Source organism: Scyliorhinus canicula, chromosome 8 (assembly GCF_902713615.1).
Source record: "Scyliorhinus canicula chromosome 8, sScyCan1.1, whole genome shotgun sequence".
NCBI lineage: Eukaryota > Metazoa > Chordata > Chondrichthyes > Carcharhiniformes > Scyliorhinidae > Scyliorhinus > Scyliorhinus canicula.
Window position 1 is genome coordinate 160,296,170 of NC_052153.1, and position 13,292 is coordinate 160,309,461.

Sequence of the window (13,292 nt, forward strand, 5' to 3'; positions counted from 1 at the left end):
ATCTGTTGCTGCAAGGCTTTGAAGGGACTCATCATCTGCTGCTTTCTCATCTCTGATAATGAATGCTGTTGCTTTGCACCCTCTAAATATTGGCCTTTCTGCATGGCATACAGCACAAAACTACTTAGTAGGACATTTGTAGGGAACTCCCACTTGGCAAGTTTCTTGACCGATTGTTTTAGCATGCATGTGATACGCTAACAATCCACTAAGTAGGCTGACAGATTCAATTATACTTGCGCTGTTCAGTAATGGAACAACGGAGATGGGCGTCACATGTAGATGGGCTACACCCCCATGACCCAGTGATCATCCTGCCACGTGTCTGCTCGGCTCAGGTACGAGATTAAATGGTCCTCATAAATGCATAGTCAAATTTGCTTGGATATCTTGCACAAAATTATAGGATCCCTGGCTGAGCGGCTGCTCACCAAACTATTTATGAATGATGTTGATTGGTTTAGTAACATTCTGATGGCGATATGACTATAGTTAAAGATGTCTAGGCTATAGGGGAAAACTGGTCACAGCGGAAAAGCGTTCCACTATTGATTAATGAAGATTGTTATGTGATAGTTGGCACAGTCAAGCAGAGGTATAGCAATGAACAGCGAGTGGGAGTTGAAGGGCAGTGTCCCCTGTGACAAATAGGACGCAGTGGTGAAGAAATTAAATGTTTTGATGGTTTGGGGGCTATTGGTAATAGCCTAGCTGATGAAGCATAGCCGCCTATGAAAATGCTCTCCAATTAGATCCAAGAAAGAGGCTTTCGACCAGTATCCTCTGCTTGCTGTAGATGAAGGAGCAACAATTTAAACTAATTGAATGTCAGATTGGAAAAAATGGGCTGATACACTGAGCTGCACAAGAGTGCTCCTTCAATTTCAGACTCCATACAGCTCAGATCCAAACCTCACCCAGTTTAACTGGCAGTTATACCATTGATTTGGGGATTAAAAAATTTAAATTAGCCCCCTCACCCCAACTTCCCATTTAAAAACAAAGCTACCAACAAAATGGCAGAATGCGCAAGTACATCAGGAACATGATTAGGGTTGCCAATCCTCTAGGATTGCCCTGGAGCCTCCTGGAAAGATTATTCTCCAGGACACTGCTGTGTGCCACCTTGGAGAAAAATCATATTTTATTTTGGTATTTCCTTTAACATTTCTTTTTACCAGATATAAAAATATTGAAAATGGGGAAAAAGTTCTTTTTCAGCTGACACTCCTGCATCATCCAATTGAGTCACTTTCCAATTGGCTTAAGACGACAGTGCATCACGCAAGGTGTGAGCAACATGTGATGAAACCTTCAGGAATACATTTAATCATAGTTGGCACCTTTAAGCCCAGTAGTAAATGTCTGACTGTCACTTTACAAACCGATGCATTTTAAATCCATTTTAAAGGCATATGCAACAAAAACAAACCAAAACCTCAATCCATTGAATAATTCAGAATAATCTTGAATTGCTTCAATCTCTAGTTCTATTCTATCCACTTTCACAGAAATTTAGTCTGGTTTATCCTTTACTCAAGAAAGTCAAACTATATGATTACTAGTATTGCATTGGGACTTAATGAAGTGACAAAAGCTATCAAATTGGCTATCGCTTTAAACACATTGGCCTTATCCTTGAAAATGATATGCTTTTCCAGAAGTGATCTTGTTTCTCCACATTATGCACTTCTGCTTCCGAGAACTTGAGAATTATCAGTCTTGGGGCATCTCCAGAGCCCTGGACATGGTCCAACACCAAAGAACAGAACGATTTTAAATTACTTAACCTACATTCATGATTTTCCTTTGTCCTCAGCCACATTAAACAGTTTTCACTCCTCAACATTTCTATCTGCAGTTCTGGGGACTGGCTATCAACCAATGTTTACTCCAGGTCCATGGTCTCCCACATCCACCTTGATTGCACTTCCTCCCACCCCACTTCCAGTAAGAATTTAATTTCGTTCTCATGATTTATCTCCATCATTCTACTGATGCCACTTTCCACACTGACTTCTGGTATATCTTTTCCTCAAGATTTTGCTCCATCTGATCCTAATCTTTATCCACCTGCCCCCCACATTGAACAGATCATCCATCATTTCTACCATCTCCAACATACCACCAATCATATTGTCACCTTGCAGCATTCCAAAGAAACCCCAAAATGAATTTCCTTTTCCATGGCACATTCCAATGCTAGAAGATGCAACAGTGACCTTTCCCATCACGCAGAGCGGTAAATGTTTCTGCCACTTGAAACAATGATCTATTTGTACCATCAATTTGTGTACTGTATTTGCTGCTCATGAGACAGTCTCTGCAGAGTGGCAACCAAACGCAGATAGGGCAAACAATCACTTGGCTGAAGACCTGTAAAAGTATGACCCTGAATTTGTCACTTGCCATTTTAATTCCTTCTGACCTCTCCCTCCTACACTGTTTAATGAAGTTCAATGGAAGTTCAACGAAGAACATTTCATCTTCCAATTCGGCACTTGAACCTCACATAAACAAAATGGAATCCAACAATTTCAAGTCATATTTGCTGCTCCCATTTGTTTCAGACAGCAGCTTTTGCTACTGACTCTTGTCCTTCACATTACGACTCCTTTTAGTTGTTTAATGTCCCATGTCTGCCACCCTATCAATCTCTTTTTGTTCTTTTCTTCCCTTCCCCATTTCCTGCCTCTATTTTGTTGATGAGTCACCAGCCTAAAACAACAATGCCATTTCTGCCACCACACATGGTGCCTGACCTGCCTGATCAGACTTTCAATACCCATCGTATTTTGCTTTCGTTATTACATTTTCCCCCTCTCAAAATCAACAATTAAAGCTGTTGACTTTTTCTATCAACTCCAAAGTACCTCAAGGGTTCTAATCTTACTCACCCCATTGTTCCATCTTCACATGCATGTCAACCAATTCTACCTATTATTTTACTGTCTTCTGTATTCAGGTTCCTTAAACATTTTAAACTCCAGTCCTATTGGAATGTAAAGGCAGAATTCGCATCTTGATCAGTGGAGCAGTGCACATTGTGGTCCTTTAGATAGCATTTCAATTTTCTTAGACGTCTAACCAACTACCACCACTTGGGTTTGGTTCCTCAATTTGTAATTTTCCATCCAAGACTCGTGGCATTTAACTGGAAACATCACTCTGCCTCCGGCACCTCAACCTCATTATCATGAAACTCTGTGGTCTTATAATTTATTCTCTAATAATTCTCACTTTATATATGTATTGATTGTGTACTCCCATAAGCTCTTGACAAGTCATCTTGTTTAGCTTCGCTTCACAATTTAAAAATACTGCACTAAAAATGGAATTTTATTCTCCAAGCATGCATGATGTTATTTATTCCTGCAATTTAATCTGCAATTTCTTTAAACTCATCAAGACTGATCCAAAGGAACAAGTGACCTCTTAAGTAATTTGAGGCCACGGGGTAGGTTTAGTCTTCAGAAACAAGCGATAATCTGGAAGAGGTCACCTGTCCAGTACAGAACCTATCCAAGTTTAATTCCTCTGGAATGAAACTCTGGTAAGTTGTCATGGGTAAGTGATCTGCGATCAAATATTGAACTGTTCAGAGAGATCAATGTGCAATGTGACAAAATTATACTCATTAAGAAAGCTGGCCAGTTCAATTATCTTTTTTTCAGTCTGGTTTGGACATACTACATTGTATCTTGCTGAAGAGAAATCTGCTAATGGTGACCATGAAACCATTGCCAATTGTTATGAAAACCCATCTGGTTCACTAATGTCCTTCAGGGAAGGAAATCTGCCTGATCTGGCCTACACGCAACTCCAGCTCCACAGCAATGTGGTTGACTCTTAACTGTTCTCTCCCCCCCCCCCCCCCCCCACTGAAATGGCCTCACAAGCCACTCAGTTCAAGGGCAATTAAGGATGGGCAACAAATGCTGGCTCAGGCAGCGACACTCACATCCGAAGAACGAATGAAAAAAAAAAATGCTGCTGAAGCATTTAGTCTTGCACTCTAATCAGGATAAATGTAAGAATACCAAATTGTAAACACTCAATTTTCAGGAGAAAAGGGGTGCCGATGGGTTGACATTTTAATTAGCCAAGGCAGTCAGGAGAACTTAGTCTCCCCATGCTTCTGGGCGTTAAGAAAAGTTCAGCAATGTAACATGTTTCACTTTTCAGCAATTCTACTGTACACTCTCTTCCTTTCTCAGACTTTTAGAACAGTACAGCACAGAACAGGCCCTTCGGCCCTCAATGTTGCGCCGAGCAATGATCACCCTACTCAAACCCACGTATCCACCCTATACCCGTAACCCAACAACCCCCCCCCTTAACCTTACTTTTATTAGGACACTACGGGCAATTTAGCATGGCCAATCCACCTAACCCGCACATCTTTGGACTGTGGGAGGAAACCGGAGCACCCGGAGGAAACCCACGCACACACGGGGAGGACGTGTAGACTCCGCACAGACAGTGACCCAGCCGGGAATCGAACCTGGGACCCTGGAGCTGTGAAGCATTTATGCTAACCACCATGCTACCATGCTGCCCCTATTTGTTTTGGAAATCCTGGATCCCTCTAAAACGTCCGAAATAAACATGAAATGAAAATGGCTTATTGTCACAAGGAGGTTTCAAATGAAGTTACTGTGAAAAGCCCCGAGTTGCCACATTCCAGTGCCTGTTCGGGCAGGCTGGCACGGGAATTGAACCCAAGCTGCTAGCCTTGGTCTGCTTCAAAAGCCAGTGATTTAGCCCTGTGCTAAACATCTGCACAGGTTTGATCCAAATAGCTACAAACAAATTCTCAACCCTCCTGAGAGGATTTACACAGAATCCCCTTTTAAAGAACTCAAGTGAAATCCAGTTTAAAGGCCCAGGAAGATCCACTCAATTTTTTGAAAAACATACCTAAAAGTTTTTTAAACTGAGCATTAGGAGAAAAACAAGGAATTCCAATATCATTTGAGCATAAAGCAACAAATGCATTGAATAAAATCTCTGATTGGACAACGTACTTTGAAAAATAAATGATGAAATATGGTGACTTTTGGTGCACATTGATATTAAATGATGAAACAGTTTTAAATTAAAAGCAAATGTATTAGAGGTCACTTCTTTATTGCTGAGTTTTTAGCAGCAAAACTATGGAAAATCATTTTGGACTTGCTTACGGGCATCTTCAACCCTGCTCAACCAGAAATTGTCCACAAGAGTCATAATGAAAACAAATTATTTAGCCTCTATTTTGAGATCAAGCCTCAACAAGATATCTGAATTTTTACAAAAAACATGCATTAAGTTTTCATTCAATGTTTTGAGAATCTCTCAACAGCAAATTGACAGACGTGGACACAATAGGCCGAATGGCCTCCTTCTGTGCTGTAAACGTCCATGAATTAATCAGCATCAATGCTGAATCACCCCATTATTCTTTGCTAACTCTGCTCCAATTATGCCTTTGAGTGCCATGTGCTTGGAGATAGACATGTAGATTTTAAGTTTAAGATACAAATCCTGGTCTGCTTAATAGCCGTTTAGATTAACTGAACTGAACATATTCAATGAACAAGCAAATCTAAATCTTTTTCTTTTTTTTTTTTAAATTTAGATTACCCAATTATTTTTTCTATTAAGGGGCAATTTAGAGTGGCCAATCCACCTACTCTGCACATTTTTGGGTTGTGGGGGCGAAACCCACGCAGACACGGGGAGAATGTGCAAACTCCACACGGACAGTGACCCAGAGCCGGGATCGAACCTGGGACCTCAGCGCCGTGAGGCGGTTGTGCTAACCACTAGGCCACCGTGCTGCCCTGTCTAAATCTTTTTCAACCCCTGCTCGTGTAACCCTTCATGTTTTTATTTGAAATACTATAATACCAACATAATTTAACAAACTATATTTAACTGGCACTACTCCCTTCTGTATTATTCATTAGCATCAACAGCGCAGGCCTCAAATGGAGATTCCAAGTAGAACTCTACTTACTGCTCCCCAGCGATAATCATTGTTTTAACTCGATTTATTCTGGTTTTAACAAACTCAAAAACGGAAGAGAAGTCAACATTGGAGGTGGGAACCCTGCCTTGGGCTCAATTCAGAATCGATTTGATTCAACATCAGCTTGACCTTCCGCCAGCAAATTTATTGCACTTGCAGAACTTTGATTTTCAAATTAATTCTCTTTCAAATTAATCAACAGTTCATGAACCTACAAATCCCTGTGGAATTAGGATTGTCGTCAAAAATGATGTTTACCAAACATCCTAATGTACCAATTTTAGGTATCTGGTTAAAATGAGATTAGCGATATTGTGAAGCAGAGTTGAGGTCCATGCAAACTACTGCATGTAGCCTCTACATTCTCTCTGCACGAGGATCATCCTGCAAAATGATAGTAACCCTTCATTTCCACTATGCATGCCACTCTGATTAGTTTATGACTCTTGGGTTCACATGATTTGCTTTTGTACAAGATGTGTAGGGCCATAGGGGTTTACCACCAACAAGACAACACTAAATTTAGAAGGATAAGGCCTGGAATTGACTCAATTATGAAGTATCAAGTTGAAACCGTACCAATAAAGGATGCCAGACTGACAGCTCACTTCCTCATTAAAAATATAAGTATTACTTTTCGTAAGCTAACAGTTTAGTTTTAACAATGCTCAAATGTTGCACTAGAAATGTTAAAGTTCGGGTGGCATGGCGGTGCAGTGGTTAGCACTGCTGCCTCACGGCACTGAGGACCCGGGTTCGATCCCGGCCCACTGTTCCGTGTTGAGTTTGCACATTCTCCGTGTCTTCGTGGGTCTCACCCCCACAACCCAAAGATGCGCAGATAGGTGAATTGGCCATGCCAAATTGCTCCTTAATTGAAAAGAAAAGAATTGGATACTCTAAATTTATTTAAAAAAAATAAATGTTAAAGTTTTGTTAAAACAAGTTTCAATCATTGGGAATGTAACCCCAATATTCAAGTGACAATATGACCACTAATTTTAACTATAAATTGTGGAATCATAACACATTTTAAATCCTCCTCAAAGTTGATCTTTGGCCAGTTATAGGGGTAGGACAAGGGATTACTAAAATGTGTCCAGCAATACTAGTGTTCAATCTACATTGGAGTTTGCAAAAACAGTAAATGCTCAACTTCCCTTAATATTTTCCCCACATTATGCACCATCGAACACTGTGGGTTACAAGGAAAGTCGATCGCCCGCCACCTGCCTCAAGTTACCCAGAATGGCTCCTTAAGGCTGCAGTTAAACTGACCTACTGCGATCACTGCAGAAAGGCTACAATGACAGCGAGACAAATTTTAAACTGTTGTCTGCTCCACGAGGCTGGGAAAGTGGACTGCTGAAAACTACTGCCCAGTAAGATTTTCAGATTTAAGATTACAGCCAATTGTACAACTTTTTAAAAATAGGCCACCTTAACATCTTGCCTTAAAGCACAAGGGAGTCTTACTAAAATATTTTACAATGATATAGCTCCTTTAAAAAAAAAGTCAATGTATTTAAAAAAAAAAGTGTATTTCAAGTTTTGGGAAAAGCATGTCTCCAAGCTTTGAGACAATTACAAAAGGCTTGATCAACAAGAAGGCGATCATTAAAAGAACCCATAGAAGAGCGTGATAGACAGGTTGAAGGAAATTTCAACTGCTGAGAATTAGGTGAGGGAAGACACAGCTGTAAGAGGTTGGAGGTATGGAAAGAGTAAGGGTTCAGAAACCAATCACGATGCTGGTGGGCCAGGAATCATGTGAAAACAAAGTAATCAGGGCTCAGGCCGAGATTCAATTAGCTGAGCTTTGGATAGGTGCAGGTTGTTGGAGGAGGATGAGGGATTAGCAAAGCAAATCAAAATCTGATGGTTATAGAATTATCCTAAACAGCACAGGAGGCTGGTCGAGTTGCACCTGGAGTATTGTGTTCAGTTATGAGTTTCAGTACTATTGGAAACAAAAAGGACAGAAATACTAGAGAAAGTGCAAAAAGTTAAAGATGGAACCAGAACGAGGATAAACTAAATTTATTAAGCAGTTGGTGTGGAATTTGTGACTGCAGGATGTGGTTGAGGCAAATGGCTTAAATACTTTCAAAAGGGAATAGAAAGATATGTTGATAGGCTGAGATAAAGGAACAGATGGGCAAACAGCCTGTTCCTGTGCTGTATATTGATTTATTGTTATGATATTAATGACGGTTTCAGCTGCTGAAAGTTTAAGCTGGGGGAAAGAGGTGCCAATGTTATCAAACTGGAAGCAGGCCGTCTCTGTATGGAGATGAAAAGTAAGCCGAGTTGAGCAAAACTCAGATTGTGAACTGACTGGCAAAGCCTAGCTGGCTCTGGCGGTTAATGGAATCCCTGCTGGAGATGGAAGCTAATTGCATCAGTCTTCACAACATTCAAGTCTAGGAAGTTATGGCCTAATTAATACTGAATGGCAAAGAGTCTGACAGCACCAAAGCAGTGTCAATCAAAAAAGTGACAGCGGTAGAGCCAGGTACCATTGATGTATGTGTCTACAGATTATGTTGACCAGGAGCAGCAGAAATTATATTGGTTAAAGTCGATAAAGTGAAATAATACGAGGCTTGTCCATCACACTATTTCAAATTACACTTTTAAAAGCAAGCAATCGCGACTTATTACAAGGAAGCATACCACCAAATTGTTTTCCTCATTACCAAAGATAGGGATATATTTTCTTGTTCCTCTGATAGGATGTACTGGATCACCTGGGTACAGTGCTTAGAAGGCAGTGTAGAAGTAATAGTACCCACCTAACCCATTTCCTACAATATAAATAGGCCAATTGCCCTTCCAGAATAAGAAATTTCTTCAAATGATTATTAAAATAGTTACCCTTTGTCAACTTAATGCTAACTCCCCAAATGTATTTTGATTTAGCTAAACTCTCCTGAAGGCTTGACCGTATTATGCATATGCACCTAATGCAAACAGCAAGAAAAAAATTCAGATCACACTACAGGCTTGTAAATGTTTATTGAGACAGCGCAACAAGACAATCCATTCAGAAATGCAAAGTCGACTTCCCTTTTTTAAAACCAGTAACTGGTTGAAGTTAAAGTTGTTGCCTAATTTTACGTTCTAAAGATGATCCCACTGAAGATGGATGCTTTTCTTCTGCACATACTGGATTCAAATCCAAGGACCATGTTAGTTTTTTTTTTAAAACGGAGTCTTCCAAAGGAAAAATCTGGAAGCTTTCTTTCAAAAGTCACTGCTCAAACCTTCGTTTTTTTGTCAAATTCAACTGCTTTAGTTCTGGTCCACAAGGTCAGGCCCAGAAGCCTTGTAGAAAATTAACTGTCCATTAAAATCTCCTTTTAAAAAATAATTCTCATTTAATCAAGCAAGAACATTTTAGAAAACAAAATCTAGTTTAAACATGTTCATTTTGCTCAACAAAAGCTTAACCGTTCCCATTGTGGACTAGATTACATTATGCATTTAAAACATACATCAAGTATTTACTATTAAGACTTGCAGGTTTCAATTTTACACTTTTATAGAAAAGGCTTCTTAAAAACAATACATGAAGTTCAGTCCATCTTGGGTCCCAAGTCAATCAATTTAACGTTAATATCTTGACTGCCCAGTCCGTTTGTTCCCAGATGCTTGGTTTTGATGGTAACAGCAAATGTAAACATCATTGTCCACTGTAGCAAGAATCTGAGAAAGCCAGCTATTGTCATCTACCAGAGGAACCAGAGCCTAGCAGAAGGTTACAATCGTTTTGCCTGTAGCCAGCAGATAGTTGTACAGTTGAATTTCCTCCACGTTTCAGATCAAACATTAACTTTTAGTCGGTTCTGCAACATGAACACAAGGCTGCCTTGTGTAGTGTGCTAAATAAGTCAAACTTGATCACATTTCATGTAGAAGCGAAGTACGTTGTGTCAATCATGGCATTGCCATTCTGTATCCATGAGAGTCTTTAAGTTTGTCTCAGCAACAGTATTGTTCGTTGCATTGTCATTGGATTGTAGCATTTTCTCCAGCAATAACTGCATACCTCATTAGAAACTCTCGTTTTTTTGCACTGCAGCTTCAATCATCTGGCTGTTGTAGCAACATTGATGCAATAAAGGCTTTGCATACCTTTGATGTGCATTTTTTTTTAAAAGTGGAGTATTTTAGTGAAGTTCTATCACTGAAGTTCAGAAAAAGTACACCAATTGCTTGCACACTATACAGTTGCTATTGTTGAATAAAATAAGAATTCAGATAACTTGCCATTCACTCTCTGTTAGCAACTTGAGCTCGTTCAGCAGGAACCTTTTCCATTCTCTACTTTGCAAATTTTAATCCCAATTTTTAAGCAACTTTAGGCTCAACAGTTAGCAACAATTCAAGTGTGAGCGCTTCAGCAACTTCAAAACCACTTAAAACACCCAGCAAGTGGAATGACCACTTACTGCTTGCAAAATAACTCATCCATACACGATAGAGAAACCTAGATTCAGGAAATGATTCAAACAGCACAGGACAATCCAAATATGAAGCTATGGTTTCTTGGATTTTATTTTTGTTTTAAGTTCATTACTAACAGCTTTGCACAATTTTAAAATACTTTCACTTTATAAATCAGCCAGACTCAGAACTTGAAATAATCAAACTTCAAATCTGCCTTCATACTTTCAGGCAAATTTGCTAGTCTTCAAAACAAATAGCTTCTATACTTGGGCCAAAAGTTAGTTATGTAACTTTGGGCATGCACTCTGAACATAGATACGGACCAAGGTTTCTTGAAGTTTGAGTTATCTCAAGTGCAATCTTAACAGCTTAAGTTACAATACAAACAAGATTATAAATCTAGAAGAATATTAATGAAACCTATGAAACTAACATTAGTAATCACTATATGGCTCTATAAAAGATCATTGGTTGCATTTAGGAAACCAGAAAATGTGCATACTTTGTATTTGCTATATGGTTCTATTTTGGTCCTGAATATAGGGAAAGGAAAGAAATGAAAAGCACACAAGAATTTCAGACAACACATAGCAGAATCTATATGTACTACTCTCTCTTGAAAGAAAGGGCTTTAAATTAGCACCATTTGGGTTGGTGAAGGATGTTTGATAGTGAAAGCAGTGACCCTTCAAATAGTTCTTCCAATACGAGGGTTTATTGAATCTTTTAAAAAAATTTGCTCAGACACTTATTAAATAATTCTTTGGTAGATTTAATCAGGCTGCGTGTTGTCTGAAGTGACTTGGTAGGCCTGAGTAGACAGCTTTTCTCAAATGGCAAAGGTGCTGTAGAGCTCAGGATTTGTGCGCATTTCATCGAGAATGCTTTCCCTAACTAGAAGGATACAGAGTTGTCATCAGCAACTGGAAGAACAAAGATCTAGAAATCTATTTAATTGCAATAAGGATTCTAGCCTATTACTTTAGAAACAAAAGCATTCTTTAAAGGATGGACAAAAAGTGGAAGCCGCTTTAATCAAATATCCACAGGAATACCCCTTTAATAAAACTATATTCCAAGTAAACTATTGCTAGTTGGCACTGAAGACAGAAAAAAAATGGTTCAATATTAATAAGCATTAACAACTTAAAAATGGAGAAACTGATATTACTCTGAAAGAACATGAAAGAAAGGAGGCTGACACAGTATATCCCAGACAAAAAGATGGTCAAAAGCCATCTCAATTTTCTTTTTAAAAAAGGTCCTGAACTTCAAGATGGTTCTGAATTCCACTAACTTTTTGGTGCTAAGAAATTCCTATCTTGAGCTTAGAAGCTGTAACCTCATCTAACAGAAATGTCATTAACTGTTATGTATTCACAATATTTTTTTGCACGAATTTTGGAAGGGTTACTGGAAACTGAAAGTCATCTAACTCCCTCAAACTGACAACTTTATCCACTGAACTCCAAGCTGAAGTACAAGCTCTGTCACAAAAGATTAACCCCTTCTGGCAGTCATTTCCACAGAGCTTGCCCACTCCCAAAGCAGATTGTAGACAGCACTTACTCATGAATAACATGGAGGGTAAAATTGTGCTAGCGTTCTAAAATAGTTCCACTAATATTAAGAACACTGTAGGGCATATTTAAGCCCCCCCTCCCCCCAGGATTGAGAGCGGTTTCATATAAGACACACAATTATGGGTCAAAAGACTACCAGTAGTGGATTGTAAACAGATGAATGCAATGACTGCACACCAGTTCTTGATTCTGCCAAATGCTGCCCATGTGCTTCAAATCCAGACCGTCTTGCACACATGAAAATTTTAAGTTGCAGACAACTGGAAGTGGCAGCCCTTCCCCTTTGGAATTACTTAGTGCATTATAAAACTCTCCAATGTGTATGTTATACAAGCATTACCAAAGTATGGTGATTTTTGGAAAAAGGCTCCAGCCCATTGAGTCATACAATATTTGCCATTTAGGTAATGATTTCCTTCCTACATCAGTGTCTCCATTGGCAGGAGATGCAATGCAGAATCAAGTGTTTTTGTCTCCCATTTGTCCCTGCAACCTCCATCTTCCTTGATCACGAAAGCATCATCTTTTGGAATGTCATTACATTGTTAACAGAAGGCACTTCTGATTGTCTAGAAGTTTATATTGAGCAACAGAAAAATCTACAATCTGGATTGTGCACACCTCGGACTCAAAAAAGGTGAAATACAGTAGATGGCAGAAGTCAGGATCTATAGGGATGTAACACACGAGTGACCAAGAAATCGGAATGGTGGGGGAGCAACCGTAACACTTACCTGTAACTGTTGTGACAATGTATCCCTCTGTGCCTCCAGCTGCTTTGCTCCTTCGATATCCTTTTTCAGTCGCTCAATTTCCTAAAAAAAGGATGTTCGCATAAGTGATCATATTAAAAGTAGTGAAGCCAAGTTTACATGTACCTGAACTGTTAAATCATTTTCTGAAGAACAATTTTCACCTTTCAGAACTAAATTTTTATTGCTCGGTTTGTAAGTCAAATATTCTCAAATTAGTCTGGCAACAAGAGAAATTAACTTGAAGCAAAAAACTTTTGTTGGGCTACCATTTTGTTACAATTTCAGAGTGTGCATTCAGATCTTGCTTGCAAATTGTATTTACTTGATAGCAATCATACTCCTGAATTACAATGTTGGTTCCAGCTCCTGGGACCTGTGAGAGATGCTTAATTCATTATATAAATACAAACTATTTCCTTCCCTAATCACATGGACTATTTGTTTTAGGACAGAATTGTAACTTTACTTCTGTAAATATAAATACTTGCT

At 39.1% G+C, this 13,292-nt stretch overlaps 1 protein-coding gene across 1 annotated transcript in view; it reads right to left on the bottom strand.

Moving 5' to 3' along the window:
- Nucleotides 1-13,292, bottom strand: part of LOC119970635 (homer protein homolog 1-like) — a 112,816-nt gene that overhangs the window by 15,196 nt on the left and 84,328 nt on the right. Inside the window, exon 8 of the mRNA XM_038805565.1 lies at nucleotides 12,783-12,863. Coding sequence (XP_038661493.1) covers nucleotides 12,783-12,863 — 81 coding nt within the window. The remainder of the gene's footprint in view (nucleotides 1-12,782; nucleotides 12,864-13,292) is intronic.